Source organism: Triturus cristatus, chromosome 1_1, assembly GCF_964204655.1.
Source record: "Triturus cristatus chromosome 1_1, aTriCri1.1, whole genome shotgun sequence".
Taxonomy (NCBI): domain Eukaryota; kingdom Metazoa; phylum Chordata; class Amphibia; order Caudata; family Salamandridae; genus Triturus; species Triturus cristatus.
In genome coordinates, this window is record NC_140579.1 from 210,739,483 (window position 1) to 210,761,020 (window position 21,538).

At 45.0% G+C, this 21,538-nt stretch overlaps 1 protein-coding gene across 7 annotated transcripts in view; it reads right to left on the reverse strand.

Annotated features, from left to right (window-relative positions):
- CDK18 (cyclin dependent kinase 18) overlaps window positions 1-21,538 on the reverse strand; it is a 1,155,230-nt gene that overhangs the window by 419,067 nt on the left and 714,625 nt on the right. For 4 of the 7 annotated variants that reach the window (XM_085624142.1, XM_085624143.1, XM_085624138.1 and 1 more), the window contains one exon: window positions 6,473-6,563. The exons of the other annotated variants lie outside the window; for them this stretch is intronic. In XM_085624142.1, coding sequence (XP_085480268.1) covers window positions 6,473-6,563 — 91 coding nt within the window. The remainder of the gene's footprint in view (window positions 1-6,472; window positions 6,564-21,538) is intronic. 7 annotated transcript variants of the gene reach the window in all.

Here is a 21,538-nt window from a genome sequence, read left to right on the forward strand (position 1 = left end):
CTGTAAGCTCTACGAGAGCTCCCTCCCATCACTGGGCCTGTGTGATATGTGTTACTGTAAGCTCTGCGAGAGCTCCCTCTCATCACTGTGCTTATAAGCTTTGTGAGAGCTCTCTCTCATCACTAGGCTTGCTTGATATGTGTTACTGTAAGCTCTGCAAGAGCTCCCTTGCATCACTGGGCCTGTATGATACGTATTACTGTAAGCTCTGCGAGAACTCCCTTTCATCACTGTGCCTGTGTGATAAGTGTTACTGAAAGCTCTTCGGAGCTCCCTCTCATCAATGGGCTTTCCCGATATGTGTTACTGTAAGCTCTGCAAGAGTTCCCTTGCGTCACTGGGTCTGTGTGGTATATGTTACTGTAAACTGTGCGAAAGCTCCCTCGCATCATTGTGCGTGTGTGATATGTGTTACTGTAAGCTCTGCAAGAGATCCCTCCCATCACTTTGCCTGTGTAATACGTGTTACTGTAAGCTTTGCGAGATCTTCCTCTCATCACTGGGCCTGCGTGATATGTGTTACTGCAAACTCTGCGAGAGCTCCCTCTCATCATTGGGCCTGCATGATATGTGTTACGGTTAGCTCTGCGAGAGCTCCCTCTCATCACTGTGCCTGCGTGATATCTGTTACTGTAAGCTCTGCGAGAGTTTCCTCTTATCACTGTGCCTGCCTGATATGTGTTACTGTAAGCTCAGCAAGAATTCTCATTCATCAATGTGCCTGTGTGATATGTGCTACTGTATGCTCTGCGAGAGCTCCCTCTCATCACTGTGCCTGTGTGATATGTTACTGTAAGCTGTGCAAGAGTTCCCTCTCATCACAGTGCCTGCATGATATGTGTTACTGTAAGCTCAGCAAGAGTCCCTCTCATCACTGTGCCTGCGTGAAATGTGTTACTGTAAGCTCTGCACGAGTTCCCACTCATCACTGTGCCTGCGTGATGTGTGTTACTGTAAGCTCTGCAAGAGCTCCTTCTCCTCACTGTGCCTGTTAGTTTTGCAAGAGCTCCATCTTCTCATTGGGCCTGCCTGATATGTGTTACTGTAAGCTCTGCAAGAATTCTCATTCATCAATGTGCCTGTGTGATATGTGCTACTGTATGCTCTGCGAGAGCTCCCTCTCAATACTATGCCTGTGATATATCTGTTACTGTAAGCTGTGAAAGAGTTCCCTCTCATCACTGTGCCTGCAGGATATGTGTTACTGTAAGCTCTACGAGAGCTCCCGCTCATCACTTTGCCTGTGTAATATGTGTTACACTAAGCTCTGCGGGAGCTCCCTCTCATCACCGTGCCTGTATGCTTTCCGAGAGCTCCCCTTCATCACTGAGCCTGCGTGATATGTGTGACTGCAAGTTCTGCAAGAGCTCCCTCCCGTCATTGGGCCTGCTAGTTTTGCAAGAGCTCCATCTTCTCATTGGGCCTGCCTGATATGTGTTACTGTATGCTCTGCAAATGTTCTCACCCATCACCGTGCCTGTGTGATATGTATTACTGTAAGCTCTGCGAGAGCTCCCTCTCATCACAGTGCCTGTAAGCTTCTCAGAGCTCTGTCTCATCACTTGGCCTGCGTGATATGTGTTACTGTTAGCTCTCAAGAGCTCCCTTGCATCACTGCGCCTTTGTGATATGTGTTACTCCAAGCTTTGCGAGAGCTCCCTCTCATCACTGGGCCTGTGTGATATGTGTTAGTGAAAGCTCTTCGGAGCTCCCTCTCATCACTGGGCTTTCCTTATATGTGTTACTTTAAGCTCTGCAAGAGTTCCCTTGCGTCACTGGGCCTGTGTGGTATATGTTACTGTAAGCTGTGCCTAAGTTCCCTTGCATCATTGTGCGTGTGCGATATGTGTTACTGTAAGCTCTGCGGGGACTCCCTCTCATCACTGGGCCTGCCTGATATGTGTTACGGTATGCTCTACAAGAGTTCTCACTCATCACTGGGCCTGCGTGATATGTGTTACTGTAATCTCTGCAAGAGCTCCCTCTCATCACTTTGCGTGTGTAATATGTGTTACGGTAAGCTCTGCAAGAGCTCCCTCTCATCACCGTGCCTGTAAGCTTTACGAGAGCTCCCTCTTATCACTGGGCCTGCATGATATGTGTTACTGCAAGCTCTGCAAGAACTTCCTCACATCATTGGGCCTGCGTGATATGTGTTACTGTAAGCTCTGCGGGGACTCCCTCTCATCACTGTGCCTACATGATATGTGTTACTGTAAGCTCAACAAGAGTTCCCTCTCATCACTGTGCCTGCGTGAAATGTGTTACTGTAAGCTCTGCGCGAGTTCTCTCTCATCAATGTTGTAGTGAAGGCAGCGTTTTAGATACATACATTGATGTTAGCATAAGCGCCTTAGACGTTAGAAACGCCATCTAGCCACTTCTGCTGCTTTTGCACATGACACTGCCGGTACATGTTATTATTGGAAAACTGCTTGCTTGCCTTTTCTTCACATGAGAACTGTCTGTTGTTCACATCCCTAGACGTGCACTGCGACCTTGGTCTGAACATTGTGTGCAGAACCAGTCTGAGCCACCAAACAATGTATGTTTTTGAGTTCAGGTTGATCGGCCCACACTCTAGCCATAACACGCACACAGCTGCAAATATCTGAAAGTCGAGAGCCTTTAATATTGCAGTTGCATGCATTAGACACACATTCTGGAGAAGAACTTTTCCAGGCGCAGAGCAAAGGTGATCCTTTGAAGTGATTCACCTAAGCTGATCTTTAGGGTATGGGGTTCCCAATTCAAGCCTAGAGACCTTCTATTAGTATAATAATACTAGCTTACTAGCGAAGGGAGGGTGGTTGTATTCCACGGTCCTTTGTAATATGATTTCTCCCTTCATTGTCTATGGTATTGTAACAATGCTGATGGTTTTTATTTTAATCATTTGTCTGCTTATGTTAGCCAAAGTACTGCATCTTAGGACACGTAGTTTATAAAATAAACATTTTAAACTTTACCGTGTCTCTGATTATTCTTGTTGTGGACTGATATGAGAATAATAACGGACAGGAATTTCTGATTCCCACCATTCCTGAGAGTACTCTAAGTCGCTTGTTCTGGATTGTCTATACATTGGGACCTCCGAGAGAATACGGATAACGAATGGGACACTGATGCTAGTCGGATTGGGGCTCTGGGTACTGAGGTGAGTTTTTGGTACACCGCAATTCACTGAGGTCCTGGTTTCCTGCGCATAGTTCTGTGCATGAGCAGAATCCCTGCAACACTGTGCCTGCGTGATGTGTGTTACTGTAAGCTCTGAGAGAGTTCCCTCTCATCACTGTGCCTGCGTGATGTGTGTTTCTGTAAGCTCTGCGAGATCTCCTTCTCCTCACTGTGCCTGTAAGCTTTGCAAGAGCTCCATCTCATCACTGGGCCTTGCTGATATGTGTTACTACAAACTCTGCTAGAGCTCCCTATCATCACCGGGCCTGTGTGATATGTGTTACTGTAAGCTCTGCGAGAACTCCCTCTCATCACCGTGCCTGTGTGAAGAAGTGTGGCTCAATGATTAGAGCTCATGTAGTGAAGTTGATTTGAACATCACGTAAGCACCGTTTACGGATTTCTTGGTGTTCACCAACCAGTGTGATAATTCCTCGCATCTCCATTTTTTAAAGCCAAGCGTTTTTCTGCCTCCCATAGTCAGCCAGATTGTAGTGCTGACTAAGAGTTTGATGGCAAATTGTTCAGGCATCTTTGCCGTAATTCCCACCTACCAGGGTGTAGCATTCTCCGGCACTATTTGTTCTAGCGCTAATGAGCACCACAGGATATTTTCTTTACCACCACGGGTTGATAAGAGTGTGGACTCCCGAAGGTTCTGATAGTATGGAAATTTCACCCTGTGTGAGCATGAAACCCATTCACAAATTTGTTTGATTATCCTAAGCCTGTTCTCTGTGAATATATATGTATTTTGTGAATCACTGTTTGTTTTTTCTGTTTTACTTTTTTTCTTGCTCCAACAGAACTAAAGCTCTCAGAAATCCTGAAGGGTTACTTTATTTTCACCGTAAGTTTTTAGCGGTTCTAGACCCCACAGGTTAGGGTACGCCTTAGCAAGCGTATACCGCCGTGGTGGTCTTCCACTAGGTCCTGAAGAATGCTTAATGTAATAACGCCAGAAGCAGAAACATGTCGACCACTTTGATCACTTTGCACTGTATTTAGGACGTAGCTGGCCCAATTATCACCAGAGTTCTCACGTCCACCACATTGTTTTTAACTGTGTCCAGTTTACCACTATTAAAATTGCTTATTGGTTCAAACTGTGAAATTTTTTAACCAACACTATCACAGATTGCACTGCATTCAAACACAAAAAACCAGCTCCGCTGTACTTCAGGCGTCGCAGCACACCGGGGAGACATTCGGTCTCTCCGGTGGGAACCCAATGATGAAGCATGTCACCAACTAGGTTGGTGAGTGAGGGTTCTTTTAAAACATAGTGATTCACCTTTCTAATATCCTCCAACACTTGTTCATACTTGATGGACACACTCTTCCATTGTTTATTTTTATCAATGATTAGAGAGGCAGACCCTGATGTAGAGGTCTAGCCCGGGACCAGGGTTCAATTCCCCGCCTCGGCGGGTCTTGGGCTCAAAATTCCACGGACCTGATAATTCTCGCCTCGGTGCCATTCCAATCATGGAGTCCCACTCTGCAACTCTTGGCAATAGCTTGCTTAATCTCCACAACGGCCCCCACAACGCTAAGGATGCCTGGCCTCCACCTTGGGGGTGCCCAGGAGTGGACGCCTCACAGGGAAAGCCAGGATGGGTTCCACAGCGGTATTCGTACAAGCGCCTTGAGACCTTTGCGGGTGAATAGTGCGCTATACAAGTATCAATTTACATTTACCTGTGTGATATGTTACTGTAAGCTCTGAGTGAGCTCCCTCTCATCACCGGGCCTGTGTGATATGTGTTACTGTAAGCTCTGCGAGAGCTATCTCTCATCACCGGGCTTGTGTGATATGTGTTACTGTAAGGTCTGCGAGAGCTATCTCTTAACACCCGGCCTGTGTGATATGTGTTACTGTAAGTTCTGCAAGAGCTCCCTCTCATCACCGGGCATGTGTGATATGTGTTACTGTAAGCTCTGCAAGAGCTCTCTCTCATCACAGGGCATGTGTGATATGTGTTACTGTAAGCTCTGCGAGAGCTATCTCTCATAACTGGGCCTTCATGATATGTGTTACTGTAAACTCAGCAAGAGCTCCTTCGCATCATTAGGTCTTTGTGATATGTGTTACTATAAGCTCTGCGAGATCTCCCAATCATCAGTGGGCCTGCGTGATATTTGTTACTGTAACCTTTGCGAAAGCTCCCTCTCATCTCTGTGCCTATAAGCTTTGCCAGAGCTCCCTCTTATCATTGTGCCTGGACGCTTTGCGAGAGCTCCCTCTCATCACTGTGCCTGTGTGATATGTGTTACTGTAAGCTCTGCGAGAGCTATCTCTCATCACCGGGCCTGTGTGATATGTGTTACTGTAAGCTCTGCGAGAGCTATCTCTCATCACTGGGCCTGCGTGATATGTGTTACTGTAAACAATGTTAGGATCTCCCTCTCTCTTGTGCCTGTATGACTTGTTCCTTTAAGCTGTACCTCATTCCCTTTCATAACATGTCTTGGTGGCTCGTACTTCTATAAGGTGTGCAGGGAACTCCCTCTTGCTGCCGAGGAGCCTGTATGACCTGTACTCTGTGAGTTATGCAAGGAACTCCACGTCATTCCCCGTGCCTGTGTGATATGCGTTCCTGTAAGCTCTGCGAGAGCTATCTCTCATCACCGGGCCTGTGTGATATATGTTACTTTAAGCTCTGCGAGAGCTCCTTGTTATCACCAGGCCTGTGTGTTATTTGTTACTGTAAGCTCTGTGAGAGCTATCTCTCATCACCGGGCTTGTGTGATATGTGTTACTGTAAGGTCTGCGAGAGCTATCTCTTAACACCCGGCCTGTGTGATATATGTTACTGTAAGCTCTGCGAGAGCTTCCTCTCATTACCTGGCCTGTGGGATATGTGTTACTGTAAGCTCTGCGAGAGCCCCCTCTCATTACCAGGCCTGTGTGATATGTGTTACTGTAAGCAATGTTAAGAGCTCCCACTCTCTCTTGTGCCTGTACGGCTTGTTTCTTTAAGCTGTACCTCATTCCTTCTCACCACATGTATTGGTGGCTCGTACTTCCATAAGGTGTGCAGGGCACTTCCTCTTGCTGCCCGGGCACCTATATGACTTGTACTCTGTGTGTTATGTAGGGAACTCCATGTCACCCCCTGTACCTGTGTGGTCTGTGTTACTTCAGACGCTACACAGAGATACCCTGACCCCAGGGCCTGTCTAAATTGTCCTATGGTGCGTTCCCATGGTGCATCGTACAGGGCAGGGTGCTCCATGGCCACTCCAGAAACCAGCAGTGAGAACTCTTGGCATCCTAGGATGGGTCACTTACTGTCAGGCAGACGTAGGACTCGCTCCCCCAGACTCTTGAAGTAAGTGTGCCGCAGGCCCTGCTCCGCAGAAATTCGTTTTTTCACTTCATACTGAAAACAAGAGAGATATGTGGTGATTTTCGGAGATCTGGACGCTCAGCCTAGATCTCCTCCTTTCTGAAACATTTTTCTGAAACAGATTCTGTAGACAGGTGAAAAGACAGACAGACAGGCAATTTGTAACTGGTAAGGTTACTCTCGTGGGATGCTGCCAGCCCTGGTTAGCACTTCAGTTCTTTTAATTACGTCTGCTTGTGTTTCAATGCTCTCAATCCAATGTCCTGTGCTGGCTGAGGCAGGAGGTCATCCACTCAGACATCTTATGGATCTGAGGGGAGGTAACATGCGCAACAGGTTGTCTGGAATACCAAGACGTGCTGCTCATGTTGAGTCTTTATATCTCTGAACTTAATCTATGTCAGTGCTCAGAGACTGTGACATTTTGGGACCTGCAGGATGCATTATGGTTGAACCCCCAGTGACAAGCAGTGTAGCAGGTCTTGTCATTCACAGCAAAAATGTTTGACTGGTAGTGAGATATTTACTGCATCAGTGTCCTTCAGTTATCAGCAGGGCTCAACAGACCCATCTATATATTATATGCCAGTCCTGCTAATGATATGGATCAATTAGCGAGTTAGAATGTGATAAGATATGATCGTACAGAGATTATATCTGATTGAGGTATGGAGGACTATTTGAATGACTAGATTTACAGTTATTCCTCACATGGTTAGAAGAAGGGGTTGGGTAGGTATTATTTGCTCTTACACCAATATAGGAGCAGGAACTATGTCTTAAAGTCCTCCTTCTCACCAGTAAGGAGGTGGATTTCAGGTGTCGCGTGCTAGTATTTGATTGAGAGTCCTAACTTTTGGATAACATTGCTTAGTTCAGAGGTCTTCAAACTTTTTTACTCTGAGCCCCCCCTAAGCAAAATGTTTTGAAGTCGGGCACCCCTCCACAAATGTATGGCAAGGCTTTGGGGAGCGGGAGGGACATGGCTGCGTGCAGGGAGCGGGGCTTATGAGATTATTCAGGAATACTTTTTCTATAGCTTATGATCCCCACTAAATATGGGACTTATAAAACAGCAAATGCATCACACAAAACCAGATATTATCCCAAACAAACTGCTCCCCATAATTGGGGTGTTGTGAGCCCCTCACACTCTTTGACCCCAATCCAACTATACCTGCTGCACTAATGATAACTGCAGTCAGCAGGCTATCTCCTCTGCATCTTTTACCTCTTCCCCACCATGACGGATAATCACCTTGGTCCTAATGCTTGAAAGGAAAATAAGCTCCGATGCCCTTTTTTTAAAGTTAGACAGTCATAATTGTGATGCAGTGGGCCCCTCAAATCCCTGGGTCCCAGTCCTGCTGCATCTGCTTCCTTAATGATAACCAGTTGTGGCCATTTACACACTTGGCAGCAGTACCAACTTCACTAACGAATATACCTGTAAAAAAACAAAAAACACTTATGTTGTCCCCTTCTTTGGGGCATCTCTCTGAAGAAGCTGTCTCTGGCCATTTGTTAACTCAAAAATGAGTCCGCATACAGTGCTCCCTATTCTGGGCCTTCTCTTTGACAATATCGATGAATCTCGCTCCTTTCCTCTGTCTTCTGGACAATTACTGTGAGGACCCCAGGGATCCAGAGGATTAGGGCTCTGCATCTGAATGCAACCCTGTTGGTCTTCTACCTGCCTCTCCATGGACTCAGCTTTCACACAAGAACTGCCCCTGAATGGTGAATACTGACTTTGAGGTGCCTCTGCCTGAAAGTGAAGGGTGTGGTGGTAGTGCAGAAAGTTAAAAAAGAGACCAACCTTCTTACCAGCCATTAATTGATTGAGTCACTTAAAGCCAGGGCCACTGGAATTATGAGTTTCTGCAGCAGCAGCATTTTCAACGTAATTATCAGTTTACTGCATTTGCTACATAATCTGCAAATTCTAGCTCAAACGGAACAAGAGCTACTTAAAGAGTAACAAAGTGTTCTGGAGCAGTGGAAGGCCCTTTGCAAAGATTGCCTGGCAATCTTGTTGTTGCTAACTACTGTATTTGGGTGTTAAACTGGTACTAATGAGGTGAAATATTCCCCTGACAGCGTTACCTTGAGTTAAAATGACAAAATAATGAAGTAATGCTAACCACAAAATGTGGCACATTGTGCCGCATAATTTAGTCAAACCTGCTGCATAATGTTGTCCTCTTCTGCTGAAAAATTCCAATGGCTCTACTTGGAACTTCATGTGGCAAAGACCTATTCTTTTTGAGATGTAATGTAAGGGTGTTATCAGCTGAGATCTGGAATAGTGGAGACACTTACAAAAATGAATGCATTAGATACAGTTTGATTACTTATTACTAAAAAGTGTATTTTGTAAGAACTTGTTTTCTCTCAATCACTGCATCATTTTGCAGCAGCCTAGTTTAGAATATGTAAATACTGCTTTAAAATAATGACTTACATATTCACAGTGCTTTCTGCCGCAGGCAGGGACCTCATAGCACTATAAACAGGGCCATTGGAATTATGCAGCAGGAGAAGGCAAAATTATGCAGCATGGTTGACTAAATTCTGCAGCAAGCAAAGGCGCATTATACTGCTTAATGCTGCATTTTTGTGATAGTATTACTGAATTATTTTGCTATTTTTACACTTGTTAACAGTGTCCTGGCCTTTATTGCCCCTCATAAGTACCAAAATAATAGCCACATACTGCAATAAGCAACAGAAAGTCAACCTTTAGAAAAGGCCTTCCACTGCGATGTAACACCTGTTGCTGCATTTTGAGTAACTTTTGAACCGTTTGAGCTAGAAACAAGTTTTTTTTAATCTGCAAATTATGCAGCAGATGATGGATTATGTGGCAAATGAGGGAAGTCCATAACTATGCTGTGAGTGCAGGGTGAGAGTGAAAGTGGAGAATGAGGAGTGAGTTGTCTGAATGCAGGGTGCATTCCCAGACACTTGAAGTAAATCAGCATGTTAATTACGGGGCATAGGGTTTCAGATAAATTACACTATTGCTATTATTGCATTAATCAGGGTTCGAGGGTGAAGGAAAGAAATAATGTACTGATCCTGCAACAAACTTCCAGTTTTAGGATTGCCTGTTCATTATTTTGATGTCGCAGACGGTACAAAAATAAACAGTCACCTAAAGCTCTATTTTCAGCACTTATCAGTGCGTTCTTCGAACAGCAAATATAAATAGGAAGCACTTTTAATTGTGTTCTAGGGTGACCTGAATGATTCATGACTGATAATTAAAGGTAACAGACAGAAGTCACATTACAAATGAATACATACTTTTTTATTTATAACCCTATTTAGTGCCAAGACAAGGTCTTTGGAGGCTCTTTAAACATACATGGCTTGATTTTTTCTACTGGCAACCCTACTTTATATTCCTTTTCATGAAATTCATTTTCCCACTACAGCTGTAAATGTAGAATACAAATATAAGGAATAGGCAGAGTGGGGGCCTAGGGGGTACTGGAAACAGAAAGAAACTATGCCTAGGTAACCAGTTAACAAAGGTATGCAAATGGTCTTTAAAGACCTGTGAAAAACTCAGGTGTGCCGGAGATAAGACTCCAGACACTGCCCAGCCGAGCCCACAGCAGCACACTCACTGACCTCCGGACCCACGTAAATGAAGACCGCCTGGAAGTGCAGCAAATAAACATCGCCGCACTTCCAGGCCAACTTCATTTACATGTGCATGCAGAGACCTTTGCGCCCCCCTGGAAACCCATCCACGCCTCACCAGGTGGCGCGCCCCACAGTTTAAAGACCTCTGGCTTAGTTTTTAAAACCCATCTGTATGTCGCGATCACTGCTGGCCACGACGTGTGGACTTTTACCTCGACTGCAGTCATGGATCCTGAAGTGTGAAGTCAGTCGTCTCTGTGTCGTCTGCTGGCCAGGACTGTCTCATAGCTGTAGGCAACACTTGTACATAAATGTGGGATGTTGTCCCATGGTTTGTCCAACTGTCAACAGTTACCATGGTTGTCTCAGGAACAGGCAGGCTTTCATCTTTCTTCTGAAATGGTCATATTACTGAATGCATCAAATTGTAACTGGTAAGGAGATCCAGAGCTTTTAAAGGTTAATGCTCCTATGGATTTCTGATTGTGAGATGGTATGGTGGTTCAAGGAGCTAGCCTGGAGCACAGAGTTCTTGTTAGTATTGCTTACAAATTTGTGGTACGGTGCCCTTTTCTTTGTTGGTCTCTGTGGAGCATGCAGAATGCCCTAAACATTGATTGTTTAGCCACTGGTAGCCAGTGAAGAGCTGGCAGATTTGACAGTATATGTTCTCTGGGGTGAAGGCGCAGGAGGAATTTTGCCACAGCCTTCTGGATCCATAATAGTTTGAGCACGATGAAACATGTGGTACCAAGGTCTGGGCTATTGGCATAATCAAGTTTGGAGATCACAAAAGCCAGGATAGCTTGTACTTTTGGTTGGAATCCAATATATGGGAAGATGTGTTGCAATGTTCTGATTGTGTAGAAGATACTCCCAGCGACCTCTTTGACACGTCAAGTCAGGGATAGATAGGAGTTCATAACTGCCCCAAGTTCTTCACCTCTATTGACATGTATCACAGGGCCTTCAAAGCCCACATATCCGTAGGCTGTTGTTCGTGCCATTGTCATTTTTCCATTTCCAGTGCTGAGTTTAAGGTGTTTACTCATAATCCAAGCCTCTGTGGCCTGACCAGAGGCAGTTATTAAGACTTGGATTGTAGACGTCTTCAGAGCCTTTCATGTTAAGGGTACTTTATGTATTATTTGCACAGTTGAAACATGTAAAGTTAAACAATCTGATTAGATCCGGTAAGGGATTTAGGTAGATGTTAAACAGGAAAGGTTAGAGGATGGATTCCTGGGGAATACAACCATGTTGGGTTGTGAGTGATGGATATGAGAAGACATTTTCTGTCTTTCAAGCAGGAGATAATCCATTTTAGCACATGCCAGGATGATGGGAGTCCGAGTAGTAGCATCTAATGGTGGATTGAGTTGAAAGCTACAAAATGTGAAGCATGGTCATAGCTGCACATAGATAGTTTGGGATTACAGAGAGGTCTGTATTTTACTTTGAATTCTGATACTTGTGGTTTTCCTTTTCATACTACAGATGAAGGACTTCAAGTACCAGAACTGAACGAGCTACACAAGCTGGGTATGGGACGACGTGAAAGTTCAGCAGTTTGTTTTGTTGGCCCGTAATGGACATACTACTTAAAAGGAAGGTTAGAGAGTGTAACCTATGTAAGCCTGATAATAAGCCCGAAAAGATCCGATGGTCTAGCTGTGTTACCATACCCTGTCCAAATAAGCTGTGAGAACAAAGTAGCTTGAGAAATCAGGGGTTACAATAGAACATTATGACGCACAAAGTTGAAACACAACTAGGGTTGTGTGTGTATATATGTATATAATGATATTTGTACAGTGACGTTCTAGATGGATAGCAATTGAGTGCTGTTTCCATTCAGAGAGGTAGTGAGCTAGCAATCTAGACGTGACTGTCGCTTTTGGGCAGGGTAAAACATCATTGAGTATTGTTGGTCCCATTCTGTTCATGCCGAGGTGAGCAATAGCATGGAATGCTACTCGGATTCATTACTAGTGGTTTATAGTCATTCCAACATTTGCAACTATTCTTCATGTGCACCTAATCAAGAACCCCAGATGTAATATTAAAATTACTATGTGAAGCGTATCCTCATCAAACAACTGTATTTGGAAACCAGCCTCAGACATGGTGCTATTTGAAAAACCAGAAAGGATCCAGTTAAAAAAATCAAAAATATGTGTATTGGAGACCTTCACTGTCTGTGACAAAGACCTGTAGATTCTGGATGAGATAGCCTAGGGGCGCTCCAGCGAGTATGCACGTGCTCAGTCTCGATTCAGCAGTAGGCAGCACCTACTTGAAGTGGATAGTGTGAGTACCTGCGAGGGTGCAGCTGTGTATGTATGAGGACAGAATGTTTCAGCGTTTGCAGTCAGGTCACTGTTGGAGCCAGTATTGATGCCTGAGGAAGGTTCTCTGGCTCTGCTTGATGCTACTTCAGGGCAGCGTCCAGTTCTGGGCATCGGCTCAGTAAAACAGGATCAGACTAGACGGACGTGCACTCGGTTGGCTCAACTCACAGGTGGCTGGTTCTCTTTTGCTGTCCTGTTTTGGATCCTTTCTGCGGTCTGAGATGTACACTCAAAGAAGAAAGAACTTGATAGGAGCCTGGACAGTCCGGACTCCTGCAGTATAGAAAAATGAGTGACGCATGGTGGGTTTAAATAACAGTGGATAAGATAGCGCATAAGTAAGGACCGTGGCCCATCGGAATGGTTCCTGCCTCAGTCTAGGTCTACAGCCAGGTAAATGTTATCAGTTGCTCAATTGACTGGAGGCCTCAGATGGGACTGAGGAAGCATATTTCCTCAAAACAGTTTAGTCATCCCGTCTTCACATTAATGTCTAACCTCAAAGGACAGGTGAAGCAAGATCTCTAAGAAAACATATTTGGGAATCATGAATTACCCTAGCAGAGAATCACACAGTGAATGGCGCCTTTGGGCCAGGAGGTGGAACATTAAGGAAATGAGTGGGTAGGTAAAATTGTATTTGTTTGACTAACAAAAACGGTTACAAATGATAAACAGGAAAAATAATATTTTGTCACCAGATCTAGCCCTTAAGTAACAGAAACTATAACAATTGATTCATCAAAGATCGTGCTCAGTAACAAAAGTTGGTTAGACACGTTCTTCATGAGATCTGGCTTTCAAGTACACAAAAGGAATTAATCACAGATCACCCTAATTAATTAGAGTAACGTTTTATCATCGTTTGTTTGGATTTAATTCAACACACATACTTTTCATTAATTTCATTACCTTGGAGCATATTATATTAGGTGATCGGTTCATGCAGAAATCGATAGCTCGACAGTACAGCTGTCTGCAAAAACTATTTTTACAGAATCTTAAAAGAATACATAGGGTGGGATTTGGCTAGTCCAGCTCATGGTACTGGCTGTTTGGTGAATCAATCCACTTCATAGGAAATGCTTCCATTGGAATAAGAGGGACTATTTTACATCTGAAAAATTAGCTCAATCATCACGTTGTCACAGTCAATTTGTTCTAAGCATGCTTTGCAGAAAGCAATGCTTTCTTATTACTTTTCACCCATTATTGAAAGCTAATAGATCGGACTTCTATGCGAGAAAAAGCATTTGTGCATGCAATTCGTGCAACAGCATTTGGGAATGTCTGTTGCACTATCACATTGATTTAGAATAGTTGATCATTTAGTTCTGACCAAAGCTTAGGCCTGATACTACAGCTTCGAAAGTCATACTTTACCAATGTAAATTTAGAAATCCATGTCCACCATAAGAGATAACCTAGGGTGTCCGAATTTCAAGCCATTAATGTAAATGGAATCTTGCTCTTCCCTGTTCACATATGTGAGAGCAGATTGCTTAAAATTCAGTGCTTAAGAGTGTAATAATTTAGGCTTTAGCTAAACTAAGGAATGGATGACTTAGGCCTTGTCATCCCTTTTCATTGTGACGTTGCATTCTAACACATGACTCGAGCTGCTGATTTATTCTTAGCAATAATAAAGAATTTGCAGGCTTCACCAGACGAGAAAGTGATTTTCCTTAGCTAAGTAAACAGAGTGTGTACTTGCTCAAAGACAGAGTGACTGTCCCAGACTCAATAACATACAATGTAACATTTCATGTGCTGAGAACATATGTGGTGTATACAAGGACTCTAGGTAGCAGAATAGTAAGAAAATCCTCAAATGTATTCTGTTGAAGTAGTTGCTCCTTTGCTTGATTACTATTGGTTAAGAGCATGTGAACCATGTAGCAATGTAGTAAATGTATGAAGCTTGTGTCTAAAACACTATAAAAGAGCGTAGTTTCTCCATGTGAGGAGCAAACCTTTTCCACTCTTTAAGAAGGCAAATTTATGCTGGATTTTATTAGAATTTTACTGAGGGCCTTATTACAAGTTCGGTGGTCCATTTGACCACCGAACACGTGGTGGTGGTCGAGGACCATCAAAATGGTGGTCTGCCCGCCGTATTAGCACTTTGGTGGTTGGACTCTACTAGACCACTGCATCTGCCAGGGATCCTGGTCCGCGGCCGCGGTGAGCCCGCCATGAAAAGGATAGCAGTGAGGCAACAATGGGGGTCCAAACAGGGCCCTCTGCTACTCCAGTGCCAGTGGATGCATAAAGGGAGGCACATGTAGTGCCCCCTGCATATATGCACCCCAGTTCCTGCATGCTGCAGCATGCACCACATGATGCATACCACACCATGAAGGAATGTGCTATGGCGGTGCCTGTCTGAGGCTCACCTATGGGCCTTTAGACAGGCATCGCTGTGACACCGCCACAGAATGCCTGCCCGCCAAGAATTACAATCATAATCCGGCAAGCAGTGCGAGTATGGCTTTGGCGGTCCTCCCCATGGGCGTTGGCATGGCGGCCTGTTGGAGGGCCGCCAAAATCATAAAAATCCCCTTAGTACTTTGCTGTATTCTTCATTTATTTGTATGCTTATTGACTATATAATTTGTTGGCCAAGCTTATGCACTTATGTACCTTAATTATTTGAGTAAACATTTAAACTGATATATTTATCTGTAATTTCTTAACAGAAATGCTTTAGTGATGTCTTCTGTATCTGCACATTTAACATTAAAGAGAGAGACAGGTCCTGTGGCTAGCACCTAAGTCTGCTAGGGACTTTACCGTTCCCGAGTAAATGAAGTAAAGTTTTGCTTAGTGCATTGACAGATCTGGTAGCAGATCTGATGGTTCCGACTGGATCCGTCAAGTACTGATTGGACCCGTATAGGTAAACAGGCCTCAGAACGGAGAACTCTATCTACATGGTATAGACGGTTGTGCCCCGAGATTCAAAACTGACCCAGTCCGCATCCCCACGCTGACCAGTGACAACCCAAAGGAGACGAGGTGGCTGACGTGGCAACCCGAAGAGAACAACATGAGTATCAATATGAACAATGGTGTGACTATAGATAAGTAGGGAATAGAAGACTCAGGGAATAGAAGAGGTGCATTTTAGGAATTGTAGTACGAGATGGAATGTTGAGATACAGTGTACAGATGTGGAATAAATTACTATGTGGCTTTGATTCTTGGATTTATAGAAATTGTAGTCATTGCCTCTCTGAAGTTTTTTCTTGATTTTCTGAGGACAGTGCTGTATGCAGGTAATTTGTTATGGTTTATGTCAGTAAAAGGTACATTGGGCATAACTTAGAGCTTTAACATTTAGTTGTATTGTCTGCTAAGGTGAGGTGTACTGTGAAACTAGATCAGTCGCACCAAGAAAAGGACGTAACTTTTCTATTGTGAGGTAGTACTAATTAAGCTTGATTGCCGTTCATTCCTTACTGCACAGGAGTGAGCGCATGGGTCAGGGCAAACTCCAGCAGTTTGAGAGTCTGCTGTCGCTTGAATGTTACTTTGATAAATTCATATAGAGACTTCATTTCATATAGAAGAAGCACACAATGTTGAAAATTAAGGGAGCGGAAGAGAGAACAGGAGAGTTTGACAGCACATGGGCGGTTTACTTCATAGGGTGATGTGCAAGTATAGACATTCAGATGCCATGACCCAAGTTGCAATTGGCTGATGCATACTCAAGAACTATAGGCCCAGCTTCCTTCTGCCCTCTACTGCAAAAATACTGGAGAAGGAAGTTCAGAGACAGCTCTCCAATTATCTGTAATCTAATAACCTCCTTCATGATTCCCAGTCGGGTTTTAGGGCGGGCTATAGTACCGAGACTGCGCTGTTGGAGGTGGCGGAAACCATCCGAGAATCCCTAGACCAGGGAGGCTGTGCCATGCTTGTGCTGATAAACTTGTCCGCAGCCTTCGATACGGTCTTGCACTCGATTCTCATAGACCGACTGGCACAGCTGGGTATCTCGGGGACCATCTAAAACTGGTTCCGCTCTTTTCTGGAGGAGCAGTCTCAGCAGGTCTTTCTGCGCCCTCGTGTCTCCTCGTCCTGCTCCATGGTATGCGGAGTCCCGCAGGGCTCGGCACTTAGCCTCACCCTGTTTAATGTCTATCTGGCTCCTTTGGCATCGTTTGTGGAACACTGTGGAGTGAGAATAATTTCTTACGCTGATCATACACAGCTTGTGTTTTCCTTTAAAGACACTGCTAAGGCTGCGTTTGACAGCTTTAGGCATTGTCTAACTAAGATCACCTCCTGGATGACGGACAATTGCTTGAAATTAAATACTGACAAAACAGAGGTGATGTTTTTTAATCAACCTTCACCCCCACCAGCTGATCTCTGGTGGCGGACGCAGCTAAATCCCCCTCCTACCCCTGTTTCAAATTTGACTCAAAATTGTCAGCCAAGGCTCAGAGCATGTTTCTGGAAACTCAAAACCTTGCGAAGATTTCTTAATCTGTTGCCGATGGACTGTCGGGCCACTATAGTCCATGCCCTTGTTACATCTCAGCTGGACTATGCGAACAGCTTATACTTAGGTTTACCAGCTTATCTTATCCATAGGCTGCAGACAGTCCAGAACGCCACAGCAAGGTTCATCAGAAATGTGCCCCTTCGATACCACATCTCCACTCATCTGCGGAGCCTTCACTGGCTCCCAGTGAAAAGGAGAATTGAATTTAAGGCAAGGTCTCTTGCTTTTAGAGCCACAAGAGATAGAGGTCCAGGATAACTGAAACAGAGACTTCAGAAATACCATCAGTCCAGGACCTTGCGTTCTTACTCTCAGATGCTTCTCCATATCCCTCGCTTCTCTAAAGCCAGGATAGGTGGGCGAGCCTTTGCAGTGAGAACGGCCGCTCTCTGGAATGTTAGGCCTTACTATCAGCGTAAAGCAGAATCAGAACCTACTTTTAGGAACGCATTGAAAACATGGCTGTTTGAATTGCCCTAGTGTGTCCCTTCCCTCCCTTTCTGACCACTCAGCACCAGGTTGGTGGTAGCCAAGCGCTCTATAAATTGCATGGTATGGTATTGTTTGACTAGGTGGCACTGTGTTTGGAGGACGAGCAGTGAATTATGTGAGTCAGAAAGATTAGAGTGAAAACTAAGAAGTCATAGTTGACATTTTGAGTTGAAAATAATTGGGATCCATTTCTTGAAAAAGCAAAGAGTCAAAAAAGGTGGATAAATTCCACACCAGGTAGGAAAATAGCAGCAAAGAAACGGTTACATGTGTGTCTGGCTCAAACAATGGCATCAATATACTGAGAATGACGGAGAATTGTAGTTTCAGTTATGTGGCATGTTCCACATACTCATTGTTAAGAATCTGAGGATGAGAATGTACGATTTAAAAAAAGCCCAACTTAGACCCACTTAATTTGAAGCCTTAAACCTTTTGGAGTAAATTGCAAACCAGACACATAGAAAGAGATCTGCACTTCTATTAATGGCTAAACATTTAGAATGATGAGAGGCAGAGAGGATGACGAGAGGATGTGATCAAAGCAATAGACGCTTACCTTGAGATAGACAGTGAGAAATTGGGAAAAGAGAATCCCACCTCTCAAAAAAAAGCCCAGAGATTAATTAGAAAGTCCTTCTTAGATGAGCTCCTGAGGTCCAGATCACCACCCCATACAATGCAGTTCCACCAGCAGCAAACATACCCCAAAGTCCATTCCGAGAATAGAATACAGCACTGAGCCCCACAGACGCGAGTGTACCCTGAGTTCCATTAAGGCAGAATTTCACAGACCCCACCAGTCCAAAGCACCCCTCTAAACACTACTCATACCCTAACCAGTATGAGCCCTTTATCAATTTTTATAACTACAAGAACCCCCAAGTTCAGTATGCTAACTTGCTTAGAAATCTTCACCAAAAAACTCAGCAAAGCCCACATATTAAGGGAAGAGCCTCGCTCAACAACAGGAGAAACTGTTTAACAAGGATCCCTCTCGTGCCACAAAGTGCACGATGCAGTCATCTTTCAATAACGCAAAAGATGCGTCTAAGGCAGCTCAAGAAAGCAATAAACAGATCAGTACGGAGGCTCCACCAAACAGGCCCAGATGATGGCATCTAAAGGGAACAAAGGCAGTTAAACATCAGCTAGAAGTGGCTCTTTTGGCAATCGAAAAGGGAATCAGAAGACCAGTTGTGGGCCAAGCTCTTACACAATACAAAAACAAACAACATTGCAAGATTTTGGCACACTACTAACAGCTTACAGAACCCAAGTGCACATGGAATCAACTCACACTTGACGGAAGAAGCCTGGGCCAACTATCTCTGGCATCACTTTAACACAGGACCTGCCGACACTATGCACGAAGAGCAGAGACCTGGATACACGCCCGGGAGCAAACTATCCCACCCAGAAAAATCATTGGCAATTGCCTGTTTTGCATTCACTGGCAAACAGATTACTAACAGGATAGCGAAAGGTAGGACAGAGAGGTCGCCGGGTCCCAACAGCATCCCCCAATCCTGTATAAGCAAGACCCGGATTTTTGGCCAGCAGCATTACTACCACTTTTTAAACAGATTCTTGAAGTAGAAAGAATACCAGATTCTTGGAAGGGGTCAATCATATTCCCAATCCATAAGAAAGGCAATAATAATGATGCAAAAAATTACAGGTGGGTCACCTTAATAGACAATTGTGAGAAGTTGGCCTGGTATATGATGCTCACTAGTTAAAGTGATCACCTTGTACCATGCCAAGCAACCCTTATGGTGTGGTTGTAAGTCAACCTTTTCGGACTAGCTGCCCTAGTGGTAGCGTAGGCTAAGCAGTCTTTGAGGCTAAACTCGTGAAGCGTGTTAAGCCAGCTGTTTTACCAAATGCAACCCCCTTTTATACCAATGAAAGGACACCACACAGATATATATTCAAAATATATATGTATTTATTTCTCAAAGTAACCACTAGTCTCTTTATGAGCACAGGAGCACAAATCGTCAAACAAGATTACAGTAGAATACACAGAAGTTGCACTTTATATGGATAGGCCCTGGTGGCCGCTCGAACCATATACTAAAATAGTGGTATAAGTACCACGAACAGAAAAGGGAAAAGGCCTAGGGCCTCTAGAATCGCTGGGCCTACAAGGAGCTATGATATGTTATGTTAAAATATTTATACCGCGCACTTTCACCAATGGTTTCTTGGCGCTGAATGACAAATGACAGAGAGCCAGGATGAGATAATTAGCCGTATGCAGATTGGAAGAGCAGGGTTTTTAAGAGTCTACGGAAGCAGTCATACTTGGGGCAGATGCGAAGGGCAGATGGCAAAGCGTTCCAGGTGGAGGGGGCCAAAACAGAAAAGGATAGACCACCATGCTTTTTCCTTTTATACTTGGGGATCTCAAGAAGATTGAGAGAAGAGGATCGAAGGGTTCTAGAAGGAATGTAACGAGACAGGCTTGAGGAAATAAAAGCCGGGGCTGCATGTGAGAGGGCCTTAAAGGTGGAACATGCCATTTTGAAAATGCAGCGTTTGGAGACAGGAAGCCAATGGAGACTGTGAAGGAGGGGAGTGACATGCTGGAATTTAGGCTGGTGAAAGATCAGGCGAGCGGCTTGATTCTGCACCAGCTGTAGACGGTGAAGATGACAGGCAGGGATGCCAGCATACAGTAAATTGGCGTAGTCGAGCCTGGAAGTGATGAGTGCCATAACAACTAAGGTCAGGGCTTCTTTAGTAAGAAACCTACTGATCTTACGGACCCGCCTAAGATGGAAAAAACAGGCTGAGGTGACCGAGTTGATTTGTGGCTTCATCGAAAGATCATCAGAGCTAACTTCAGTTAGTGACCAGGAGGTCCACGGGTGGCGTGTGCAGAGCAAATAGTCACACGCGTGCTCCCATAGGTTTCAATGGGTGCGTAAAAAGTACAAAGTTACTGCAAAAAGGATCTTCCGGATGGACTATGACCTTAAGATTGGAAACACAGACACTAGAGAAGTTACTCTAAACTTGGGCACCGGAGTGCCAGCTTTACCTCACCCACAGGAAGCGGGTGCATAGGTGTCGAAGTGCGTCGGGTTTCTTCTATCGGGTCAATGGAGCCTGTGGACAAAGATGCTGCAGGTGGTCGGTCCGGGAGAGATGCGTGGATCCCAGGGTGGATCGGAGTTGTAGAAGACCTGTAAGCAGAGGGGACAGTGTTCACAGTCACTAGCCAGTGACCAGCGTGGCACCATGTGGGTACCAGGCGATGTCGGGTGCAAACAGGAAGAAAGGTGTAGCTTGTCTCTGCAGCCACGTGGTCCCTGGAGGTCGACGACGTCCAGGAGTCGGTTCACGAGCTGTCCCACGCAGGCTCTCGCTGTCGGCGGTGTCGGCGACTTGATCGAAGCAAACAAGCCTTGGCAAAAGCAAGTGTTGTGGAGAACAAGATAAGCTGATGGTTCTGACCAGCAAGGTCAGAGGGACTGCTCCTTTGGAGGGGAGCAAGGGCCAGTCTGGAGCAACCAGACCAGCGGTGTATTTCTTGAAGTTCGTCACCAAGATGGCCACTAGCCAGCGGGCCAGCAACCGGTTAGGCGCGTCGAGTGGCAAAAAGCAGAAGGGCCCCACGCAGATCGTGGAGATGTTGGAGGGCTCACCTTTGGTGCAGATGCTGCTCGGGTGTTGGGCTTCTCAGATCCCAAAGCACAACTTGGAGGGAGCCTTGGTTGTTGCGCTTGCAGCTTGTCGTCGTCGTTCCAAGATGGCTGGCTCCACGTGTCTCGCTGGCTCCACGTGTCTCGGTGCCTCCACGGGTCTCCTCTTTTCAGGGACTGTGGATCGGGCGGTGAGAGGTCTGGAGGTCCAGGTCTTGTCAGTCTCTGGGCTCGGGCTCCTGTGGGAGGCGGCGGCAAAGCAGACGTTGATTCGCTGGATGGTGCTTGCGTTAGCAAGGTGGTCACTCCCTGACCACAGGGGAGATTTCCTTCAGTCTTCTG